The sequence below is a fragment of the Drosophila subpulchrella genome, chromosome 3L (assembly GCF_014743375.2).
Source record: "Drosophila subpulchrella strain 33 F10 #4 breed RU33 chromosome 3L, RU_Dsub_v1.1 Primary Assembly, whole genome shotgun sequence".
Classification (NCBI taxonomy): domain Eukaryota; kingdom Metazoa; phylum Arthropoda; class Insecta; order Diptera; family Drosophilidae; genus Drosophila; species Drosophila subpulchrella.
In genome coordinates this window covers 28,734,945-28,756,748 of record NC_050612.1, presented here as the reverse complement: position 1 = coordinate 28,756,748, position 21,804 = coordinate 28,734,945, and the positions used below count along the sequence as shown (strand labels likewise).

At 46.6% G+C, this 21,804-nt stretch overlaps 9 protein-coding genes across 14 annotated transcripts; 4 read left to right on the top strand and 5 right to left on the bottom strand.

Annotated features, from left to right (window-relative positions):
- Window position 1: 1 nt before the first annotated feature.
- LOC119553543 (Golgi reassembly-stacking protein 2) lies at window positions 2–2,088 on the bottom strand. Its single transcript, XM_037863982.1, has 2 exons — window positions 1,906–2,088; window positions 2–1,551 (listed from the first exon to the last, which is right to left on the bottom strand). The coding sequence occupies exons 1-2, from the start codon at window positions 1,949–1,951 to the stop codon at window positions 224–226; spliced, it is 1,374 nt and encodes a 457-aa protein (XP_037719910.1). The 5' UTR covers window positions 1,952–2,088; the 3' UTR covers window positions 2–223.
- Window positions 2,089–2,467: 379 nt separating this feature from the next.
- On the bottom strand, window positions 2,468–3,217 carry LOC119553555 (probable prefoldin subunit 6). The gene is made up of 3 exons (XM_037863996.1): window positions 3,018–3,217; window positions 2,733–2,958; window positions 2,468–2,673 (listed from the first exon to the last, which is right to left on the bottom strand). The coding sequence occupies exons 1-3, from the start codon at window positions 3,088–3,090 to the stop codon at window positions 2,595–2,597; spliced, it is 378 nt and encodes a 125-aa protein (XP_037719924.1). The 5' UTR covers window positions 3,091–3,217; the 3' UTR covers window positions 2,468–2,594.
- A 251-nt stretch (window positions 3,218–3,468) lies between these two features.
- LOC119553536 (polycomb protein Su(z)12) lies at window positions 3,469–8,475 on the top strand. 5 transcript variants are annotated; one of them, XM_037863968.1, is made up of 7 exons: window positions 3,469–4,111; window positions 4,181–4,227; window positions 4,666–5,155; window positions 5,221–6,064; window positions 6,138–6,961; window positions 7,621–7,782; window positions 7,856–7,995. In XM_037863968.1, exons 1-6 carry the CDS (start codon window positions 3,892–3,894, stop codon window positions 7,776–7,778), a joined length of 2,583 nt encoding a protein of 860 aa, XP_037719896.1. In that variant the 5' UTR covers window positions 3,469–3,891; the 3' UTR covers window positions 7,779–7,782; window positions 7,856–7,995. The 5 variants fall into 5 exon arrangements, with proteins under 5 accessions (XP_037719896.1, XP_037719897.1, XP_037719894.1 ...); XM_037863969.1 differs by having other exon boundaries at window positions 7,621–7,785; window positions 7,856–7,959; XM_037863966.1 differs by lacking the exon at window positions 7,621–7,782 and having other exon boundaries at window positions 7,856–8,475.
- A 430-nt stretch (window positions 8,476–8,905) lies between these two features.
- LOC119553535 (26S proteasome non-ATPase regulatory subunit 2) lies at window positions 8,906–12,055 on the bottom strand. Its single transcript, XM_037863965.1, has 2 exons — window positions 9,977–12,055; window positions 8,906–9,909 (listed from the first exon to the last, which is right to left on the bottom strand). Exons 1-2 carry the CDS (start codon window positions 11,897–11,899, stop codon window positions 9,073–9,075), a joined length of 2,760 nt encoding a protein of 919 aa, XP_037719893.1. The 5' UTR covers window positions 11,900–12,055; the 3' UTR covers window positions 8,906–9,072.
- A 671-nt stretch (window positions 12,056–12,726) lies between these two features.
- LOC119553545 (putative nuclease HARBI1) lies at window positions 12,727–14,296 on the top strand. Its single transcript, XM_037863984.1, has 4 exons — window positions 12,727–12,943; window positions 13,010–13,179; window positions 13,228–13,498; window positions 13,562–14,296. Exons 1-4 carry the CDS (start codon window positions 12,806–12,808, stop codon window positions 14,147–14,149), a joined length of 1,167 nt encoding a protein of 388 aa, XP_037719912.1. The 5' UTR covers window positions 12,727–12,805; the 3' UTR covers window positions 14,150–14,296.
- Window positions 14,258–15,528, bottom strand: LOC119553549. Of its 2 annotated transcripts, none has more exons than XM_037863987.1 (4): window positions 15,305–15,528; window positions 15,075–15,237; window positions 14,795–15,008; window positions 14,258–14,737 (listed from the first exon to the last, which is right to left on the bottom strand). In XM_037863987.1, exons 1-4 carry the CDS (start codon window positions 15,489–15,491, stop codon window positions 14,471–14,473), a joined length of 831 nt encoding a protein of 276 aa, XP_037719915.1. In that variant the 5' UTR covers window positions 15,492–15,528; the 3' UTR covers window positions 14,258–14,470. The 2 variants fall into 2 exon arrangements, with proteins under 2 accessions (XP_037719915.1, XP_037719917.1); XM_037863989.1 differs by having other exon boundaries at window positions 15,318–15,453.
- Window positions 15,529–15,749: 221 nt separating this feature from the next.
- On the bottom strand, window positions 15,750–17,034 carry LOC119553547 (CAAX prenyl protease 2). The gene is made up of 2 exons (XM_037863985.1): window positions 16,556–17,034; window positions 15,750–16,479 (listed from the first exon to the last, which is right to left on the bottom strand). The coding sequence occupies exons 1-2, from the start codon at window positions 16,959–16,961 to the stop codon at window positions 15,977–15,979; spliced, it is 909 nt and encodes a 302-aa protein (XP_037719913.1). The 5' UTR covers window positions 16,962–17,034; the 3' UTR covers window positions 15,750–15,976.
- Window positions 17,035–17,119: 85 nt separating this feature from the next.
- LOC119553544 (succinate--CoA ligase [GDP-forming] subunit beta, mitochondrial) lies at window positions 17,120–19,016 on the top strand. Its single transcript, XM_037863983.1, has 4 exons — window positions 17,120–17,288; window positions 17,376–17,505; window positions 17,573–17,672; window positions 17,924–19,016. The coding sequence occupies exons 1-4, from the start codon at window positions 17,238–17,240 to the stop codon at window positions 18,891–18,893; spliced, it is 1,251 nt and encodes a 416-aa protein (XP_037719911.1). The 5' UTR covers window positions 17,120–17,237; the 3' UTR covers window positions 18,894–19,016.
- Window positions 19,017–19,450: 434 nt separating this feature from the next.
- LOC119553551 lies at window positions 19,451–21,596 on the top strand. The gene is made up of 2 exons (XM_037863991.1): window positions 19,451–20,282; window positions 20,347–21,596. Exon 1 carries the CDS (start codon window positions 19,542–19,544, stop codon window positions 20,274–20,276), a length of 735 nt encoding a protein of 244 aa, XP_037719919.1. The 5' UTR covers window positions 19,451–19,541; the 3' UTR covers window positions 20,277–20,282; window positions 20,347–21,596.
- Window positions 21,597–21,804: the final 208 nt, after the last annotated feature.

Genomic DNA, 21,804 nt, shown 5'->3' with positions numbered 1-21,804 from the left:
GTAAAGACCTTAAATACATATATATTTTTATTTATTTATTATAATTAATTTAGATTATTATTATGAATGCAATGTACACATTTTTGCATGCAGCTGGCCAACGTCTTTGCGCCACTTGTGATTCTTGCTAACGCAATCATACAAAACAGTTGATTCTCAAACATAAAAGCTTAACGACAATTTGTCCAGGTTTAGCAATTGGTCAATTGGCCCAGTTGAAGTCTTAGTTGCCGGCCTGGTGAATTGCCGGTCCCGATGGTTCATTGTCGGCCGCTGGAGCAGCACTGGATTGCGGTGGTACTGGTGGAGCGAATACATGGGCCATTTGGGGCGGCAACGGCGTTGGCTGCGTGGGGAACAGTCCGCCCATGGAGGGCTGCACCTGTGGATACGACGGCACTGTCTGGGCGCCGGCTGGATAGGAGAGGGCAGCTGGGGCCGACATATAAGCCTGTTGCGGTGCAGAGAACATGGGCACAGCCGCTGGCGCTGCCGTGGCCTGTGGGAATGGCAGCTGGGCAGCGGGTATGCCACCTAAAGTAGCGTTTTGTGGTGTGCTGGGGTCAAAGACGCCGGGAATAAAGATGTTGGCTGGTGGCGGCAACGGTTGCGCTGGTGCGGGAACCTGCACTTGTGCCACAGACACGTCAGCGCCAGGAGTCGGATTTGGAACGGGTTCGGCAATGTTGGCCTGCGACTCCAGGGCTGCGGTAAGTGCATCAGTGGCTTCATCCGGATTGAAATAGGTCTTGAACAGGCTCTGTGCCGGTGGCTCAATGGTGGGTGGTCTGACCTCGGCGTTCGTGGATCCAAAGGTGTTGGCCAGCGGCGGTATGTAAGGCAACGTTGGTGCGACCACAGCGGATCCTGCGGTCGTTACTGGAACACCAGCTGGAGGTGCCCCACCACCAGGAGCAGTCAATAGCGGAGCAGAGGACTCCGCAGCAGCAGAAGGCGTAGATCCACCAGCTACAGGATCGGCCTGCACGGGGATACGATGCAGATAGCCGAAGCCAATGCCACAGCCCAGGGCTCCCTCGCCTCCCCAGGCGGTATTCGGCTTGATGGTGACCTCCCGGCAGGCGTCATCATCCAGATTGTAGACGTACATCTTGAGAGGCTGCTGCTCGTGCGTTTCGATCAGGGTGAACAGGTCGTCGTTCTCGTGGCGAATCGCATCTGCCCCGATTACATAGTCGCTGTAGGCCCGCAATCCAGCCAGTTCGGCCGGCGAATTGGGATGCACTTCCAGGATGTGCCAGACGCTCTCGTTGGCGCCCTCGAAGGAGCAGAACCGGATGCTGACGCCCAGCAGTCCCTGGCCGCCCCAGCTGTTGCTCGGTGTGAGGGTCAGTTCGCGTACCGTCTGCGTCTTGCTGGAATACACGGTGAGCCGCACCGGCTTGTCCACGTTCTGGCGCAGTAACTCCTTCAGCATATCATTGTCCTGGTCCAGACGTGTTCCGGCAATAGCCACAATGAAATCGAAGAAGGCCTCCAGTCCAGCCTTTTGACCAGGCGAGTTGTCCTGCACCTTGAGAACGTGGTAACCTGCGGAACGAGATTACATTTTAATCGGAATTATATTTGGTAAAAAATTGTGTTTTTTTCGAACCGAGTTCCATACCATAGAAAAATTGGTTAGAAGAAATAGAGATTTTAATATAGTACCCATTATTGTAAGTAATAACGTTTAACTTTTAGTATAAAGCGTAAATGACTGGAACAGACCGAAGACCATTTAATCATAAAACTGTATCTTTTTGGATTTGGTTTTGAAGATTCATTGGGTATTAGCTAGTCGACTATCATATACTAAGCTATAGTGTTCTTTTTTCTGATTGGACCAGCGGCAGGTTTACGTTTACGTGGTCCGTGGCCATGGAGTTTTATGGACCCACTTACCTTCGGTGCCGCCACCAGGAACATTGATGCTATGGCTCGAGCCCATCGTTTAAATGCGTCCAGTCGAGCTCTATTCCAAAACCGGGCACTGACTTTTTCAGCGCCTTATCCCCGCTTTAATTGTGCCAACAAATAATAAGTTCTGTTCTTCGTGGCAATAATTTCTTCGTAGATATTAGTGTGACCGGCAGGCGGCAAGCGCTGAAATACCACAACAGCCAGTGGGTGTACTAAGCCTACAGCTGATCCGAATTTATTTCAAAATATTAGGGGAGTCCCAGTAAGTTAAATCAACTTAATGATAAATAATTTTAAAAGCCCTGTTACAATATGTGGGGTTACCTATCGGATTATATCAGCTGTTGGTTCTGGTTCCAGTACGGGCAAGAAATATTTTTCTCCCATAGATCAAACAAAGCCTTTGTGGCCGCATGAGACCATAAGAACAAAGTGTTCTTTCTTACATTTTCCTTTCAATATGCATATGTCATGATATATTATATTATATTTAGATATTTTGCTAGCCAAACCATTTCCAAAATTCCCCAAACACTCCAAATTGTACTCCCCTGAATGTTTCATTCTGTTTATTGATTTCAAGATGAAGCTGTCGCGCCAGTTGAGTTATTAAAGCCATCAAGCTATACCAAAATAAGTTATAAATTAGAGGGTTGTGTGGGCGGGGGTCATCACTTCATCGCCGCCGCCACCTGCCATTGCTGTTGGTACTTGGTCACGGCCTCCCGATGCTTCAGCATGTCCTTCTCCCTGGGAACAAGAGAAAATACAATTAGTGATCTATAAGGCTCCGCTTTCTAGTCACTCACATGTTCTCCAGAGTGTCGCTGGAGCTCTTCAGCTCCTTGGAGATGTACTCGATGCGCTTGCCGACATTCTGGCGCGATTCCTCCAGTTCCTGTTTGACCAAAATGGGGCCGCAGAGTTTGAAGACCTTGTTGTCGGGTCCCAGCAGATTCAGTTCGTCCAGGACGCACTTGTTCTCGTTCAGCTGGCTCTCCAGCAGGGCCCGCTGTTTCACCATCTTAACGCAGGCTATACGGAAATTCATATAGATGGATATTGACAGCCAGATGGCATTTAATTTTACTCACATTTCTGCAGGTTCTGGTATGACTCAACCTCGGTCTGCATCTTTTTGTACAACGCTGCGCTGTTCTTGTCCATTTTGATAGAGTTGCTGCGGGCGTTTCTCGGAAATTTTGGATTTAATAGAGCAGTTGTTTCACCGGTTGTTAATAATTTCAGCGAAATTCGACAAAATGCATGTGAGATGGTGATGGGAAGAAAACTCGATGACACGAAATAACGTTGCCACTTGGTTTTGCTTGTTTTGTTTTCCAGCACTGGAACAAAACAGCTGTGTGAAAAGTCTACTTATATTTTTCCTTTCTCTAGCTTAATTAATAAAATATAACACAAATTTATATTAAAGTAGTTTTGTAGAAGTGCATACATAAATTAAAGAAAATTTAATTGAGGTCCCCCAAAACAGTGTTGGTAAACGCCCGAGAGCTAGACAGATGCCGCATGACAGACAGAACACAAAAAAAAAAAACAGAAGCCTTTGCATTTTGACAGTAAAATAACAGTAAATTAGTTTTAACCACTGCCAAACATATAATTAGCAAGCTAATTAAGTAATTAACGAGATAGAGTGACTGCGAATAGCAATCCTAAAGCAAAACACACGTCATGCGGTCGCAGCGTTGCTAGTGCGCCCATAATAACGCTGAGACAAAAGCAAAAGATTTCGCGCCGAAAAGGAGGACGGCAAAAACACGCATAGCGCTGCGAAAAACACACAAAATCCGATTCTAAATGGACTCTGATGCGGCGAAAATGTGCCCGAACTAAAAGCGAGTGCGTGCGGTTGTAATTGTGATCCGTGGAATCCGTACCGCTTCAGTACCGCCCCCGCACCGCTCCGCCGCCGCCCTCGCCACCCCTTGCCAACACACAAACACAATGGCACCAGCGAAAAAACGCGAGAAAGACAATAATGCCGACGGTGCGGCCCCAAATGGCCTAAATGGCCTGTCCCACGGAGCACCGGATGCGGGAAATGGAAGTGGCCATGGTAATGGCCATGGCAACGCAGGCTCTACTGTACCGCCAACGGGCGAGGGCCAGATCAAGCTCAATGGCCACCAGCAGGAGCAGGAACTCTTTCTGCAGGCCTTCGAGAGTGAGTAGCAGCCATGGGATTATGTTCTCAAGCCTCTAAGTCCTATATCATATGATATTTACCTTTCAGAGCCCACGCAGATCTATCGCTACCTGCGCAATCGACACGAGACAAATGTAAGTTCACAAGGTCCGAAAACATGACCCAGAAACATAGGTATCCCAGAAAATCTATACCAGCCAATGGTTATATCTTAATGTGCTACATGATAATATGAGAAAATAACTAAAATCAGTCGAGATTCTGTAAAATCAAAGTATTTTATTACCCTATTTTCATTTCATCTATCAAATTAACGAAAACTGAGGCGTTTTCTTCATCTAAAAAGGATGAATCCTAAAAAAAAATCACGCTGTATATTAAGGAATCCTATAAGTCAACCACACATTTATGAATAATTAAAGACACATTTCTCCAAAAATGTACTTTAACATAGTCAAGGCTAAGCATTTCCTTAAACCAATCGCTGCCAGAACGTTTAGAGATTTCTGTACAACCCTTATACCTTTCCAAACCCCTTAAATCTCTTATTAATACAACACTCCCCAACGCAGCCCATCTTCCTCAACCGCACGCTCAGCTACATGAAGGAACGCATGTCGAGGAACAACAAGAAGCGGGCCAGCTTCCAGGTTAACTCCATGCTGGACAGCATTACCCAGAAATCGGAGGCGGTGAGTCAAAACTACCTGCACGTCATCTACGATTCGCTCCACGAGAAACTGCAGTCGGCGACGCCCAACGATTCTGGCGAGGATTTGCTGCAGGAGCAGCTGCTGTGCGAGGCGGGCGAATCGGTGAGCGTGGAGACCTCTCTATACAAGATCACACGCAGCAAGCGAAAGGACAGCACCCTGGACTTCCAGGAGCTGCTCAACAAGAGCTCGCAAATCGTGTATAATCCAAAGGATCGCGTGGGTGAGCATGCCACCATCAGCATTCCCCTGCAGACGATGCGGCCCATGGGGGAGCAGCACACCCTTTACAAGCTGCTCTTTCGCATCAAAGTGCTGGCGCCTAGCTCGTGCAACGATGAGAATTCAGGTGGGTTTCCATTCAGCTCCTAGCTTGTCCTAGCCTAATCCAATGTCCTTTTTGTTGTCCTGTAGAAACTCCTCCGAACAAGCGGTCGCGTCGAAACGAGAAGATGTTCGGCTCGGAGCTGATTTTGTACGAGAAGTCCAGCGGCTTCATTACCGAGGGCGAGTACGAGGCCATGCTGCAGCCTCTGAACTCCACCAGCATCAAATCCTTCTCACCAAAGAAATGCACCTGGGAAACGATGCCCGACAGCTACATTCCACTCTCGCTGACCTACGATGTCTACCAGCAGAGTCCCATGCTCAAGTTCCATCTGACGCTATCCAACGAGCAACTGCCCGAGATCATTTCGGCGCCGGAGTTGCAGCGATATGTCCAGCATCTGGATGCGGTGGCCGAGATGAATCACAATAACAACAACTACAACAATAACAATAACTGCAGCGGATTGAAGAACGGGGGAGGCAGCGCCTTGTGCAAATCCACCCCAGAGCACATTCAGATCGTTTACAACTTTATGTACAGCAACAATACGCGCCAGCAGACGGAATACACTCAGGAACTGAACTGCCCATGGTGCGGCCTAGACTGCCTGCGTCTGTACGCCCTGCTTAAGCATCTGAAGCTTTGCCACGCCCGCTTCAACTTCACCTACCAGCCGGCTGGCAGTGGGGCGCGCATCGATGTAACCATTAATGATGCCTACGATGGCTCGTACGCTGGATCGCCCTACGACCTGGCCGGGCCGTCTGGCTCCTCGTTTGCCCGCACCTGCGGCCCCGTGCGACGCACTTCGGTCACTAGCCTGATGGTGTGCCGACCAAGGCGGCAAAAGACCTGCTTGGACGAGTTCTTGGAGCTGGACGAGGACGAGATCAGCAACCAGCGTTCATACATTACGGGTCACAACAGGTAAGTGGCTATTTCAGTTTAGAAATTATCGGTAAAGTAGATTATAAAATCTTAACTAACTTAATCCTCTTAGGCTCTACCACCATACGGAGACTTGCCTGCCAGTGCATCCCAAAGAGCTTGACATCGACTCCGAGGGAGAGAGCGATCCGCTGTGGCTGCGCCAGAAGACCATTCAAATGATCGACGAGTTCTCCGACGTCAACGAGGGTGAAAAGGAGTTAATGAAGCTGTGGAACCTGCACGTGATGCGTCACGGATTCGTGGGCGACTGCCAGTTGCCGATCGCCTGCGAGATGTTCCTCGATGCCAAGGGCACCGAGATTGTGCGCAAGAATCTCTACCGCAACTTCATCCTGCACATGTGTTCGCTCTTCGACTACGGCCTGATTGCGGCCGAGACGGTGTACAAGACGGTTCAGAAGCTCCAGGGCCTGCTGAGCAAATACGCTGCCGGGCAGGAGCTGATGCAGCGCCAGCGCGAGGAGCAGCTCAAGTTCTGGCTGGACGTGGGCATGCACAAGAAGCAGGAGGATCCCAAGACGCTCAAGTCGCCGCAGAAGCCAGCTCCACCCGCAGACCAGGCATCTACCTCCTCAGCGTCTACCTCGGGCAGTGGAGCGGGGACCAGCTCGATGCAGCCGCCCAAGCGGATGCCGGCTCATCTGAAACGAGGCGGTGCGGCGGCTGCCACAGGGAATGCGGGAAAGGCAGCCGAAAATGGCAGCAACGGCAGCACCAACAACAGCAAGAACGTGGCCAAAAAGAGCGCCGATCAGCCGCTAAGCACCCTGGCCAACACACGGGAGCGGCGCTCCGATCCTGGCCAGAAACGCAAAGTCGGCGGAACGCAACCGGCGACAACGCCCGCGTCAAAACGCAAGCTGAGCGCCAAAGGTGAGTGTCCCGCCAGCTAGCAAGAGCATTCTAGTCTCATCTCCATCGTAGTCATTCGTTTTTGGACAGTGTCATGGCTTGGGGTTTCATGCTGCAACCTGAGTGGGTTGCAGTCTGCAGTCTAGAGACAGTTTCTACGAATATTGCAAACTTAGCTTAGCTTTTGATATAAATTTAGCTGAAAAAAGAAATTTGAAATTAATATCTAACATGAAAAGCTTAAGTAATCTTATTTCACAAATCGAAGAATACTTTAAAGTTGTAAATTTGTTGTTTCTGTAAACGAATACATTTTTTTTGTTTGACAAACGAAGCTTTGTTTGCATTTATGGAAAGTCCAGGCCAGGTATCATAATTCCTCTTTAACCACAGCTGTAGAAACCGAAATTAATATAAAATCCTCCACCTGTGTAGTTATCTCTAAACTAATCGTTAACCATACATCAAAGAAGAGGAATTCGTACATGCATCTTCATGTGTACATACAAACCTAAATAATGCATCTAACCATCGTCATGAGTTCACAATGAAAGTCACCGAGCAGAAGCAAATCAAAAATTCAATCAAAATTTATCCTTTGGACTTTTATCTTTTGAACCCTGTTTCTTTGGACTTTAACTCAATTCCTCCTCTCAATGTGAACGCGCGGTCTTTGGCAGATGTGGATCAGGCGGCGGATGTGCCAGAAGTGGTGGCCCACAGCGATAATGCTGTCGATGGTGGTATTATTGAAGATGATGATGATTGTGGCCAAGTTAGTGCCGTGGGCGTTAATGGCATTGCGAACCCAGTTGACGACAACTGTGTGGGCAATTAATTAAGTAGTAACTTGAATTGCATTGACCGCTTGTCTAGATCCTCGTTAATTGTTTGTGTGTTTGGACCATTGTACAGATAATATAGTGCTAACCAAGCGGCAGCGCTACAGCGACGGAAGTGCCGGGGCAGGAACCGGAAATGGAACAGGACACGGAAGCGGCAACGGAGCCAGCCGCAACAAAAGCAATAACAACACACTGCCAGCAACCAGTAACAGCAGCAACAGCAGCAAGCGACCCATTGCCCGGCGACGCTCCTCATCGGAGAAGAACAAGGCCAGCGGATCGGCGGGAAGCGGAGCTGCCGGAGTCCGCACCAGGCTATCGGTGCCGGCCAAGTACGAGAGGCGCTGACGCAGGCGCCGCCGCTGCTGCTGCTGCTGCTCCTCCACCTCGACCTCCACAGCCACCTCCTCCTCCACCTCATTCATCGCCTCCCGTTAGTTAGCCGAGGCCAGGCAATTTCTACAAACCCCTTATCATTATTGCTATATTCTATTATGTTGTTTTATATTTTAGTCGATTTATGATGTTGGACATTTTGTAAAAATTTTTGTCGGATTTCGAATTGACCTCAAAATTGTTCACTTTGTTCGTTGGTTTTTTTTAATACCGACTCTGTAAGCCAATTTAGTTCTACACCAAAATCGTAACCTGAAATCAAATATATTTAACTCTAATTTGCCAGTTACTTAATAATACACAATATACAGGGCTTTTGGAAAAGAGAATTCAACACTGATTTGAATTAACTCGATTACACCTCACATCTTGTTCGGAAATGTAAATTCACCTTTTGTGGCGAAGCAATGAGAGAAATTTATCATGTGTAATTAGTGCAGAGTGTATACATATATCTATATTTACAGCAATAAGCAAATCTATTTTTAAAGTACAATTCGTACGGGCGAAGAATAATTCCAAAATCCAGCTAAATCACACTATCACTAGAGCCTACAAACCTACATTTAAAACATACAAGCATAAATAAAAATTCACTTCAAACACACAAAACTAATTTTGCTAAAAGCCACTGAATAAAGTATGCATATATATTTTTACAATGCATTAAACACGGCTTTGAATTGGTTGCTAAAATCAAAGGGGTAAACAACAAAACGCGTAATAAAAGTGTAAACTTCTGTTTTTATTTTTTATAAGTAGATATATTTCGTATTAATGACATTTGAATCAACTGCCAATAAGGGGAACAAATAATTATTGGGAGTTAGAGTTTGCTGAACTTCAATTTCTCGCATATGACCTTAAACGTTAAATGTTTGAATGCACTTTCTATTTCACAAAGTTGGGGTTCTTTTTCAGTATGACGAAGCCCTCCATGACCGGAGTGAGCGCCAGATACTCATCGGTGGCCAGCTCGGCGCGCTCGCCGATGGCCAGCAGGACGGGCGTGGTGTGGGTCTGGAAGCCGGTGATGGTCTTGGGCTTGCCAGCCTGGCCCACCACATCGATGGCAATGCCGACGCGAACGGGCACCTGCAGCTGGTTGAGCTCCTCATCGAAGGTGATCAGCATGCGGGCCTGCATGGCAGGCACCAAAGTGTAGAGCAGATAGTGCGATCGGTTCAGGATCAGGTTCTTCACGTCCAGCAGGGACACCAACGTGGCCATCAGACCGGCGACGGCCATGGGGTTCATCAGCTGGCGATCGCTGTGGTAGGGACTCAGCGACAGAGTGCCCTTGCCCAAGTGCGTCAGACTCTGGGCGATGCGCACCATGAACAGATTGCTGGGATCCTTCGAATGGTACTGCGCCAACTGGCGGAGCATTGAGGCCAGGCGAGCGTTATTCGTTCCGGCGCCCACCAAACCCATGGCAAAGATCGCATTGTGCGCCACCTCGGCGTCGCTGTCGTGCGAGAACTTGCTGAGCGTGTCGATGATGTTCAGCTTGGGGTTGGAGGCGGATATCAGGCCCAAGGCCAGGGGCACGGCTCGTCGGATGGCCGGCTCGCAATAGCGCAGTAGGTTGCCAAAGGAGCGGTATGCCATTTCGGCGCCAATGTCCTCGCCCATGGCGATCAGAGCAATGCCCAGCACGGCGATCGATTGGGTGGCCGACAAGTCCTTCTCGCGCTCCTTTTCCTTCTCTTTCTCTTTCTCCTTGTCCTAAAATGAAGCACAATTTAAGAAATTAGCTTGGTTTTCCCCATCACAACTTGAAAAAGAGTTTTACCTTGTCCTTGCCCTTGTCCTTCTTGCTCTTTTCCTTCTCGTCATCGGCACTTGCGGTCTCGTAGTGATCGGAGCAGATGTGGAGCAGCTGTTGGATCTTGAGGACGTTGCCAGTGCCAGCATAAGCGCAAATGTCCACCATGGTGGTGGCCATGCTGCGGTGTGGCTCCTCCAAAACCTCCAGGGTCATCATCACTGCCTCGGTGGACTTCTGACGGCCCAAGTAAAGCAGACCCAGTCCCAAGAACAGGAACCTGGTGTAGGTGTCCTTCAGATCCGACTTGGTCAGACCCATGATGGTCTGCAGCAGGATCTCGGTGATCTCCGCGTTGCAGGAGCCAACACTAATCAGACCCAGCGACAGGGCCGTGATGCCCAGAATCTCCACGCTGGCCGAGCTCTTGTTGTTGCTGCCGAACGAGAAGACCGTCTTCAGGGTGTCGATCACAATGGAGCGATTGGAGCCAGCATAGGCAATGCCCAGGCCAAGGATGGCGCCAACGCGCATGCACGTGTTCTGGTTATCAATGTAGTCGGAGAGCAGGGCATGGGCCGGATCCACTTCGTTACGGATGCCGCAGTTAACGATTCCACAGGCCAGCAGAGCGCCGGACTTGATGTTGTCGTCCGTGGAGTACAAGTACTTGTCGATCATGGTCAGACCGCCATCCACGTCCCACAGAAGGATCAGACCCAGCGAGGCGGTGGCCGAGAGCATGCCGTGCTCCTTGTTCTTGTACAGCCACTTGTTGCCGTCCTCGGACAGCAATTTATCCACACCAAAACCTGCATTGACGAAGCCATTCACAAAGCTAGCGGCCAGATTCTGCTTGGCCGAGTCCACCTGGATGGACGCGAAGCGGGAGCGCGAGTTGTCCAGATGAGACTTGTAAATGTCTTCCGGCGTCTTGGGCTCCATGATGTCCAGTTCGCGGGCCAGATTCAGGAAGTGCTTGTTCAGATTAGCATTGGACATGATCTCCATGAGATCATCGTAGTCCGGCACCGACTCGTCGAGCTCCAGGCAAATCTGTTGGCGGGCCAGCATGAAGGCCAGCTGCTTCTGCATGGCCGGCTCCTTGGGCTCCTTGAAGATCTCCCCGATCTTGTCCATGTCGTTGAGCATCAGCGCCAGGCGCATGGCCTGGGTGTGCTGGTTGAACTTGCGCGACAACTGAAGGGCAGTTTCCAGAATAATGGTGTTATCCGGCTCGGGAACGTAGGGATAGCAGGACTGCAGATAGAGGCAGACGCGCGGATAGGCCGACTCGTCCACGTAGTCGCCCAGCAGGTGCAGGTGATCGATTTCGATCAGCAGATCGCAGGCATCCGCCTCGGCGTTGTGCTCCATGTTGTAGGGAATGATCTGCTTGACCAGTTCGATGAGCTGCACCCGAAAGTCGCCCGTTGTGTCGTGATAGTGAGCGGATATCTCGCCGGACAGATGACGCACATACTCGTGTCCCCAGTCGCCGATGCGCTGCTTGCGATCGCAGAGGAATCGGTAGGCCAGGCAATCCTTGCCGCTGCCCATGGTCATCGAGAGCACCGAGATGATGTCGGCGCACAGCTGGCGGGCCTGTTCATCGGGCATGTGCTTGTACACGGTCTTCATGGTGTCGTAGTGCGGGCGCATGAACTTGAGCGGCTTGGGCACCGAGGTCATCGACGTGGTGGAGGCCCGTATCAGCTTGGCCATCATCTCCAGCGTCGGCTGGTAGAGCTTCACGTCCGTCTCCTGCAGGTGCTGCACCAGCAGCTCCAGCTCCTCCTGCAGCTGCTGGTCCTCGTCGGAGAGCTCCGGCTGCTGCTCCTTGTCCTTGGCATCCTTCTTCTCGTCCTTCTTGGCCTTCGGATCCTTGGCATCGCCGCCCGTGGCCGCCGGTTGCGGCTGCTTCTTCTCCTGCTTGGTCTCGCCCGTCATGTCTGCGTTACTGCCTTGCGATGCCTACTATTTCCACAACAATATGTATTTATATCTACGTTATTTTGTATTCACTGTGAGTCGGCGATTACTTTTGTGCCTTTTTTTTCGTTGTTGAAACAGCAGAATTACACAGCGCTTTTTTTGAGTGTGACCGAGGGGCGAACGCCAGGAAAAGCCGCTTTGTTTTCTCTAGTATTTTGGTGCTCAAATCTGCGCGACAGTACGGTCACACGCGAATGTTAGGGGGAGTATCGGCTAACTTATCGATAGCAGCTGTGTCTATGTGGGTGTATCGCACATACCCTGCCGGAAGTTTGGGAAGGCATTGAAAAAAAGGAGTTTCAGAACGCCTGCAAATTTTCGAAGGCAAATGTTAGTGTTAAGTGCATTGCGGTGCATCCTATATGTGTTTTTCCATATGATTTATCTTGGGTCATTATGGTGGGAGTGTAAGCAATAAAAATGAAACCCAATGGTTATCGATGGTCGTTTTTTAAGATCGTTTTGTTTTGGTACTTGACAAACCAATGAAAAAGACAAATAAGAACATGCCAAGAAGCGCGCGGCATTTCTAGTCTCTTGCATTTATTTGTAAATGTTTTAGTTGGTGCAAACAGGCCCATTTTAGATAAATGTTTCTAGGTGCATTTCAAAATGCAAGCAAATTATTCCTTTCTTTTACCCGCATCCGTGTAAATGAAATGGGGATGGGTTCATCACTTTCGGAACACGTTTTGATATCCAAAATTTCTCATAATAAAAGAACGTGTTCCAAAATGCATCCATTTCCAACTGGGTATCTGGTCAATGCGCTGGACAGTGTTGTTGCGACCAACAGCTTAATCTTACATGTGATGATTTAAAAACAAAAACATAAATAAAGCGGGTCTTAAAACAATCAGAATGCCAAGTTCAAGGAAAGCTAGAACTGTTTTTGCTTTTGGATTGGCAGCTTGTATTTTGGAGCTTGAAAGGGAGGAAAAACAGAAACAACGCCGCAACAAATATCGGATCAGACCATATTTAAAAAAAAGGGGAAACGTAAGTATTATTGTTCTGATAAGCCCGTGTATGCATTTAAAATAATATCATATCTTAATATTACAGCTTGAAAACTTGTTGCAAAGTCCAACGCTGTTTTTTGAGAATTTCCACATGTCAGAGATTACTTTTAACGCGCTATTTGGATTGGTGGAGAAGCACCTTGTCTCAAAGAGGACTACTGATCTCGAAACTATATCTGTACCACCAAAAACCCAATTGGGGATCGTTTTACAGTAAATATTATGGTATATCCACACATATCCTATCATTTATTTGGTCAGATTCCTTGCTACAGGGGAGTTGAGAAGACACTCAGGGCATAGAAACCACTTCAACACACAAGACTTAAGATCAATTCTTGAAAAAGTATGCGATGCAATATGTAAGGGACTGCAGGACGAATTCCCCAAGTGGACAACCGAGAACATGCTCAAGTGGGCAGAGGAATTTGAAAAGAAGTTGAAGTTTCCAAATTGCCTTGGAGTCGTAGGAGGAAAACATGTGGCTATTAAGAAACCATCGAACAGCGATGATCTTTTTCTTAATTACAAGGTATTTTATTATAATAGTCAATATAATTCATTGATAATAATACATGGATTCCCGGAATCTTAGGGCTTTCATTCGGTTGTCATTGTGGCTATCTGCGATGCCTTTTATCGGTTTACCTACATAGATGTGGGTGCCTTCGGCAAAGGGGGCGACCAGTATGCCTTCACCCAAAGTAAGCTTGGAAAGGATATACTATCGGACAAGCTGCCATTCCCGAAGGATAGTATGCTAAATGACAACGAAACTCCATACTATATAGCCGGCAACGATGCATTCCCCCTGCACTTGCGCCTGATGAAGCCCTATTTTGGCAAACACCTTGATGAGAAGGAACAGGTTTTCAATTCTAAGCTAAGCGACACTCTTCGTTGCATAGAGAACGCGTTTGCTATTCTGAGCGCCAGGTGGATGGCTTTCCAACGCACTTTGCCGAACCAACCATATGAGGCACAGAAGATCATCGCCACCTGTTGCTACCTTCACAATTTCCTAATGCGGGAAAGTCCCGAGACCTACACGATAACACCTGATTCTGAAATACCGCCGAATACAGTAATGACCGAATTACGACCGTGTCGCCGAGGACGACCTCTCGATTATTGCAAGGAACTCCGAAATAACTTGAAGGAATATCTCAATAGCTGTGCATAAAATTGGAATACTGTTAACGATATTTATTTTGTTACCTATTCATTAATCCTAATATAAATGCATTCTTTAAGATTACAAGTTGTTCCAAGATTGTTTGGCCAGGGGATGTGTGATATAAAATATTAATTTTATTTCGGAATGGTTTAATTTTTTGTGTATATTCAAATAAGGTCATTAGAATTAAAAACGGCAAGAAATGGTTTTTAGGAACTTAGAAACACAATAGCAGTCTGAATGCGACGGAAAAGCTAAATGGGGAAAAAATAGTCTTTCACTTCGTTAAGATTATATATTAGGCACTTAAAACAGATGAATTAGGTCTTATCTTTGTTGCTCTTGAGATTTAAATGCATCCTGTTCGGCCCAAAGAACCTTAGTCATTTTTTGCTCAACCACATCAGCGAACTCTGGAGGCATTTTATCAAGCAGCGATTCCCAGTAGCCAAAAATGGGTCTCCTCGGAGCAGCCTTATTCTCGCTCTGAAGGAATTTGCTTAACATGTCGCACATTTTTGTGGCAGGTGTTGGAGATGGTGAAGGTGACGATGGCGGATCAAACCTTTTTCTTTTAGAAGGCCAATTTTCCTCCTGTGGGAAAAGATGCTCTGAATTATTTGTTCGAACTAATGGAAGATAATGTCTTACATATGTGTGCAAGGAGTCACTTAGTTCGTTGTCGACTAAATCGTTGTTAAGCCCGTTCTCGACTTCTCCTGGGATACTGTCTCCACCATCGGACCCCATTAACTTTGAGTCCAAGAAATCCGGTTGATCCGAGAACTTCAGTTCCAGTTCCTCATACTGATCTTGATCTTGTGCGGCCTCCGTCTCATCTGGAGCATATGTAGAGCTTCGGGTCCTGTATATAAGCCAAGTAGACAATTTTAATAAGGGGTACATAACAGTATTCTTGAGGACTACCTACCGTTGTAATGTAGTTGAGCCTGGCAAGAAGGCCATGTATTCAGCAAATTTCCACTCCACGTAGTCCTCATCTTCTTGGGAATTTCCACTTTTCGACTTTCTTGTGTTGCGATAATACTTATAGCTGTCTCTCAGGGACTTCCAGGCAGCCTTGCAGCTCTTAACTGCCAAATAAAATCACATTTTTATTAAAAAAACCTTAGAAAGATCTGAATAGTATATGTGGCTCACCATCTCTATTTACCTCTGCAGCCACTCTTTCCCAAGCCTTTTTCAAAAGTGGCCCATGGAAGTGCCGCTCGTGGTTTGTATCCCAAAGTATTGGCTTAGACTGCACCGAGTGGATTAGCACAATCTTATCATCGGTTTTAAATTCCCCCAGCCGGCTTTTGTGGGCTCTTTTGATACTCCCATTCATTTTTCGTGTGGTACCTGTCGAAATGTGAAGTCGTTTGTTTTGCTTGGCTAAAACAGGGCTGCATTAGGCACTTGCGATACTATCGATATATTAAGGTTTTAAGGTCTGTTCAGACAGGCGGCGCGTTTTACAAATATTCACGATTCCGATGGTCTACACTAGTTTTAATTTAAATAACACTTTGTTTATTAATTAATCTAACAGAACTTTACATATGGCTTTTTTATTTCATTTTCTTAAGCCAAAGGTCTTCTAAACAATCTCGCTACAATTAACATAATCTGTCTCCAAATTAATTTCATTTTCATTTGTACAAAACATAAATGGGTTTATTGTGCATGCAGTCATCTTTTTTGATATGAAATTTATAACTAAACATGATTCATACATACAAAAACACCTATGTACATACACATAGCTTTACCTCGTCATATGGCAGCGGTTGATAAAGATAAAATAATTCAACTACTACCCTAGATATTATACTATGTGTTCCAGTAGAGCGTGTTTTCATATATCGAAGGAACAGTAGCCAGAGGCAGCAGGAATATCCATCCTGCAAATCCGGCTATGTAGAGGACAATGGCCACTACCCGTCGCCACAGGTCCTGCTGCCAAAGATCCTGCAGATCCGGCAGACCCATGTGGTTGCAGAACGCGTGCACCAAAATCGGAGCCACAACATGACCCGTTCGGGCAAACAGGAAGGCGGAATAAAATCCGAACAATGTGGTGTAGATGAACTGGAACAATCCAATCAATAGGGCGGTGCTCAGCTCCACTCCCAAACTCAGACGCTCGGCAATGTGATGCAAGTGGGCCACTCCAAAGAAGAGCGGCGTTATGAAAACGGCGACAAGGGGCGTAAAGCTCTGCAGGATCAGGGGCATCATGCAGGCTCGGAACACAAACTCCTCGCTTAGCGGAGCCATCACATGGTTGCGCACCCAGATGATGCTGTTGAAGGACCCTCGCCAGTAGTCCAGATCTAAAATGTAAAGTAAGGAGTGAGGTTTAGGATTAAGGATTATAATTAATGGATGAAGTACAGATTCATAACATACCAAAGTATGAGCGTATGGACTCGTTCTGCAAGTTGACGAAGATGGGTCCCAGGAAGAGTAGCACCGTCAGTGCGTAGGGTATCACCACAGCCTGCCACAGTCCCTCTAAGCGGAATCCCAACAGCTTGGGAAATGGCTCCCGGCTAAGGAGTTCCGGTGACGAGAAGAAGTACACAAAGAGTGGGGCCACCAGCATCACCATGGACACACTGGCGAATCTCTTTTTGATCGTCGTCGGATGATCCCGGTTGTGTTTTGTGCTCCAAATGTAGAGGCTTCCCACGTAGAGCACCGCCAGAACGAAGCAGCAGGTCACCGAGGTGAGCACCGGGATTTGGGGCAGTGAATCGTGGTCTGCATTTTCCTTCATGGTAACTCCGACTTCTAACTCACTCAGGTTTTTCATTCAATGTAGGTTAATCGTCATTCTTCAGTGAGCATTAGATGGCCAAAAAAAGTACACAATACCAGCTGAGATTAGATAAACAGCTGTTTGAAGACATGTGACCGTTTCTAGGATTCGCCATAGCTGGCCACATTAATTTGTGATAATAGTTTTTTTGGTGCGGCGGCGACTTTTGGTTGTGTTTTTAAACAATTGTGGCGATAAAGTGGTTTGGTTATAAAATTAATAAACAAAAATTTGCCAAAAACAGCCAGTTACCAACGAAGAGCAGCCAATATGTCGTTTCTACTGAAAGCAGCCGCCACAGCCCGTCACATCGTTCATAAGGTTTCCCACCATATGCTCCCCCAACTCTTCACAAAAGATAACTTTAGTTGACCTTTGTCTTCGCTTTGTTTATCTTCCGATGGATAGGTACCCGTGCGCCACCTGAATCTCCTGGAGTTCCAGAGCAAGGACCTCCTCCAGAAGTACGGAGTGGCCATCCAGCAATTCAAGGTTCTGGATAACTCCCAGGCAGATGCAGATGTCGTCAAGACTTTTGGTAAGTTGAGATACCATGCCGGTGTTTATGTAATCTTTGGGCTAATTGATGTTGAATGCGTTTTCAGAATGCCCCGAGTATGTGGTGAAGGCGCAGATTCTTGCCGGTGGGCGTGGCAAGGGGACTTTCGACAACGGTTTCAAAGGCGGCGTGCATATCACCTCCAAGTAAGATAAATCAAAGGTCTGTTCTGGTTTTCATATTCAAAAAAAAAAAAATAAAATTTTTAAATTTGCAGTAGGAAAGCTTTATGGCTAACCATATTATTAATGCCATGTATTCATTTTGTAAGAGCACTACCTCGAAATGAAAACATATTTGTTTATGGCCGAATTCTTAATTGTTTATGAAACCCAGAATAGACCTTTAATACACAAGAGATAAGGCAGGCTAAGATAATTTATTGTACTTTCGGCAGCAAGAGCGAGGTGCTTTCGCTCACCAAGCAGATGATTGGAAACCGGCTGATAACCAAACAAACCCCCAAATCGGGAATCCTGGTCAACAAGGTCATGGTGGCGCGCAGTATCAACATCACCCGGGAGACCTATCTCTGCATCTTGCTGGACCGAGAGCACAATGGACCCGTGCTGATTGCATCGCCTGCCGGAGGCATGGATATCGAGGCGGTGGCCGAGGAGACCCCCGAGAAAATTAAGACTGTCCCGCTGAGCATTGATAAACCCATTCCGGAGTCGACGCTTCTGGAGGTGGCCAAGTTCTTGGAGTTCAAGGGAGACGCCGTGAAGCGTTGTGCCGAGGAAATTCAAAAGCTCTACACTCTCTTCAAGGCAGTGGATGCCGTACAGATTGAGATCAATCCGCTGGCGGAGACGGACAAGGGAGAAGTGATCTCCGTTGATGCCAAGCTGAACTTTGATGATAATGCCCAGTTTCGGCAGAAGGATATCTTCGCTATGGACGTCACCGAGGAGGAGTCCGATCCCCGTGAAGTGGAGGCAGCCAAATACAACCTGAACTATGTGGCCATGGATGGAAACATTGGTTGCTTGGTAAATGGCGCTGGCTTGGCCATGGCCACCATGGACATAATCAAGCTGAATGGAGCTGAGCCCGCCAACTTCCTGGATGTCGGTGGTGGCGTCAATGAGGCTCAGGTGGCCAAGGCCTTTGAGATCCTCACCGCTGATCCGAAAGTCAAGGGAATCCTGGTTAACGTCTTTGGTGGCATTGTCAATTGCGCCACCATTGCCAATGGCATTGTGGCTGCCTCCAAGAAATTGCAACTGAATGTTCCATTGGTTGTGCGATTGGAGGGCACTAATGTGAACCAGGCCCGCGAGATCCTCAAGAATTCGGGTCTGCCCATTCAGACTGCCAGTGACTTGGATGATGCCGCCCACAAGGCGGTTGCCGCCCTTAATTAGGTGTACTTTCATCAAGGAGAGAATGTCTTCCAAATTATCACGACGCACATTAGCATTTACAACGGATAGGCCTTTTAATTATAAGTTTTTATCGACAATATAACCAGAATGTTATATTTTAAATGGAGATGGTTTTTTAATCGAGTTTTATTAAGGGAATGTTTTTAACAAATATCTCGAAGCTTTTTTAAAAATATATATTTTAAATATAAGTCCGTTGATAACAAAGTGGCTCCCTCGTGTGGGAATTATCCGCACCTTATAACAGAGATGGATTCTGTAAAGTTATTACTCTGTAATGTTATTACTCTGTAATGTTATTACTGCAGCCCTGTTGGTTATCGATAGTCATGGTATATTTTAAAGCAGCAATTGGGGAAAAAAATTATATTCGAATGGATTTTGTGTAAATTATGATTTAATTAATCTTTTTTGGTAAATCATACCTTCTATTTAAGTCCCCCATAATATTAACAATTTTTAGGAAATAAAATAAATTTATAAAACACCGATGAAAACATCGATAACATTGATGGGTGCATCGTGGCCTCCCCACCTCTAGTCCACACCCAAACAGAACGGCCAGCAAACCAAACAAACATTTCCCGAGGAAAGCAGCGAAATTCCAATAGAATTTTCCACCCAAGGATGCAAAAGTCATCCCACATTGCACGCGAGGATTCCCAGGAGCACCTGCCCACCAGCCAAACCCACACGGTAAACATGAAGAGGCGCACATTATCCGGAAGCTGTGGCGTTGGCGTCTTCGTCTTTGCCTTTGCCTTCATTGCGATTGCATTTGCAACGCCCAGTTGGTTGGTCAGCGATTACCGCATCACGGGCGCCAAGTTGGACCGCCTGGGACTGTGGGTGCACTGCTTCCGCTCGCTGCCGGATGTGAATGATGACAGCCAGAGGCGGTTCTTTGTGGGCTGCCGATGGGTGTATGACCCATTTACCACGGGCTACGATGAGATCCGGGGATTCCTGCTGCCCGCCTTCATGATAGCCACTCAGTTCTTCTACACCCTGGCCTTCATCGGGATGCTGCTGTCTGCCATTGGAGTGCTCATATTCTTCCTTTGCGCTGGGCCGGATCAGAAGCACTTCATAACACTCATCAAGTCGGTGGGCTATGTGCTTCTTGGAGCCGGGGTAAGTGCAGCCATTGCTGTGATCGTTTTTGCTGGATTTGGCAACCGCAATGGCTGGATGCCAGAGCATGCGAACAACTGGTTTGGATGGTCGTTCATCCTGGCCTGTGTGGGCACAGTGTTCACCCTGGTGGCGGCCACATTATTCCTCAGCGAAGCCCACGTGCAGCAAAGAAAGAGGATTCAGTTCAAGGAATCGCAGACGCGGTTCGAACTGGTGCGCGGATAGTCGCAGGTGAGTACTTGACTATATCCAAGTCAGGGTCAGCCGATTAACCTTCTTGCATTGTCTCTTTCAGTCGCAGCCACTGGCACACTTGCACCAAGGAAAACACAGCAACTACAAGCGAATTAAGAGGAAAACAAAACAAAAACATTCCGTCCCACAAAGAATTCTCACCCTAAACATTACAGTCGAACTTCTCAGACGAAACTTCCTAGGTAGAATTTTGTGCATGTTAAAGTTTCCAGTAGTACACGTTTGTGTATGTCATGTGTTTGTACAGTTCAACCAAAACTTTGAACTTCTTAACTCAAAAGAATTAGAATCTCACATTAACAGCCAAAACAAGCTATGAAAATGTAGAAAAGGTGGTCAAATTATTTTAAAAACCATCTTAATTGACTTGTAAAGTTTTCTGTCTTTAAATTTCTGAATGTTAAATATCTCATAAGATTCTTTATGTTCACACATCATAGTTTAAGATTTTAACTAAATGGTGATGGAAAGTTAAGTTCAGAGTAGTTCGACTGTAATTGTAGTTTTTAGTTAATCAAGTTTATGCAATTGACAGCCGCACCTCATCACAAAGCTTTCAGTTTTTGGTACTTATTAATCATCCATCCAATCGACCAGATCAGTTCCAAACGAAGACTGAATGTTTTTCCGAATGAAAACCACTACTAAGCACAGCTACCATCAAGCGAAGACGCTCAACCAGATGACTCATGTTCATGTAGGGTATTCTACAGTATTTGCATATCAATTTTCGCTCAATTAACGCCCAGAGACAACTACCATCCCCCGCAGCAATTGTACCTTTTTTTTTTTTTGCAAAGTCGCAGGCTAGTTGAAACTAGCAACGAAATATTACACTCGTGCCTTAATTAGAGAAAACTATTTTGGTATAGTTCATAGTGCCTAAAAACAAATAATTGTTATATACCTGATCGACCAACCTGCGATGAAACCCAAAAAACATTGAATTGCATAAACTTCAGCTAAGCTAGTGCCTTAATTAAGTGTCCCAGAGAAAGCTAAGCGAATTATCCGTCCATTACCTTTAAGCCATAAACATTCCCTTTTGTACTCGAATATTCCGCACAAGGTTACCTTCTTTTAAAGGTAACAAGTAGGTCTGTATTAGTAGTTGTCCATCTTTTGCACAAAATTTACATTTGTAACATGCTCTAAACGGAGAATTTAGCTCTGTATCAAAGCAATACAAACGTCTTTTACGCCCATATACAATAACATTTGTAACATGTTTTATGTACAAACGACTTTTAGCTAAAACGAAGAATAATAAAGTTTTTATTGTATACAACAGCTGAATGCGTCTTTAGAGCGGGTTCAAGGCAGTTTGGGGTCCAAACTGACACGAGAAACAATGATGCTCCTCCCAAGTCACTTCGGTGCATTCGGCTGAGATTTCCCATGACGTTTGCATTTTGGGAAAACCGAACAAACTTTTTGTTGTCAGCTTTTGTAGCAGCTGAGGCAATGAGTCGGATATGCATCAGTTTAGTGGAGTAAC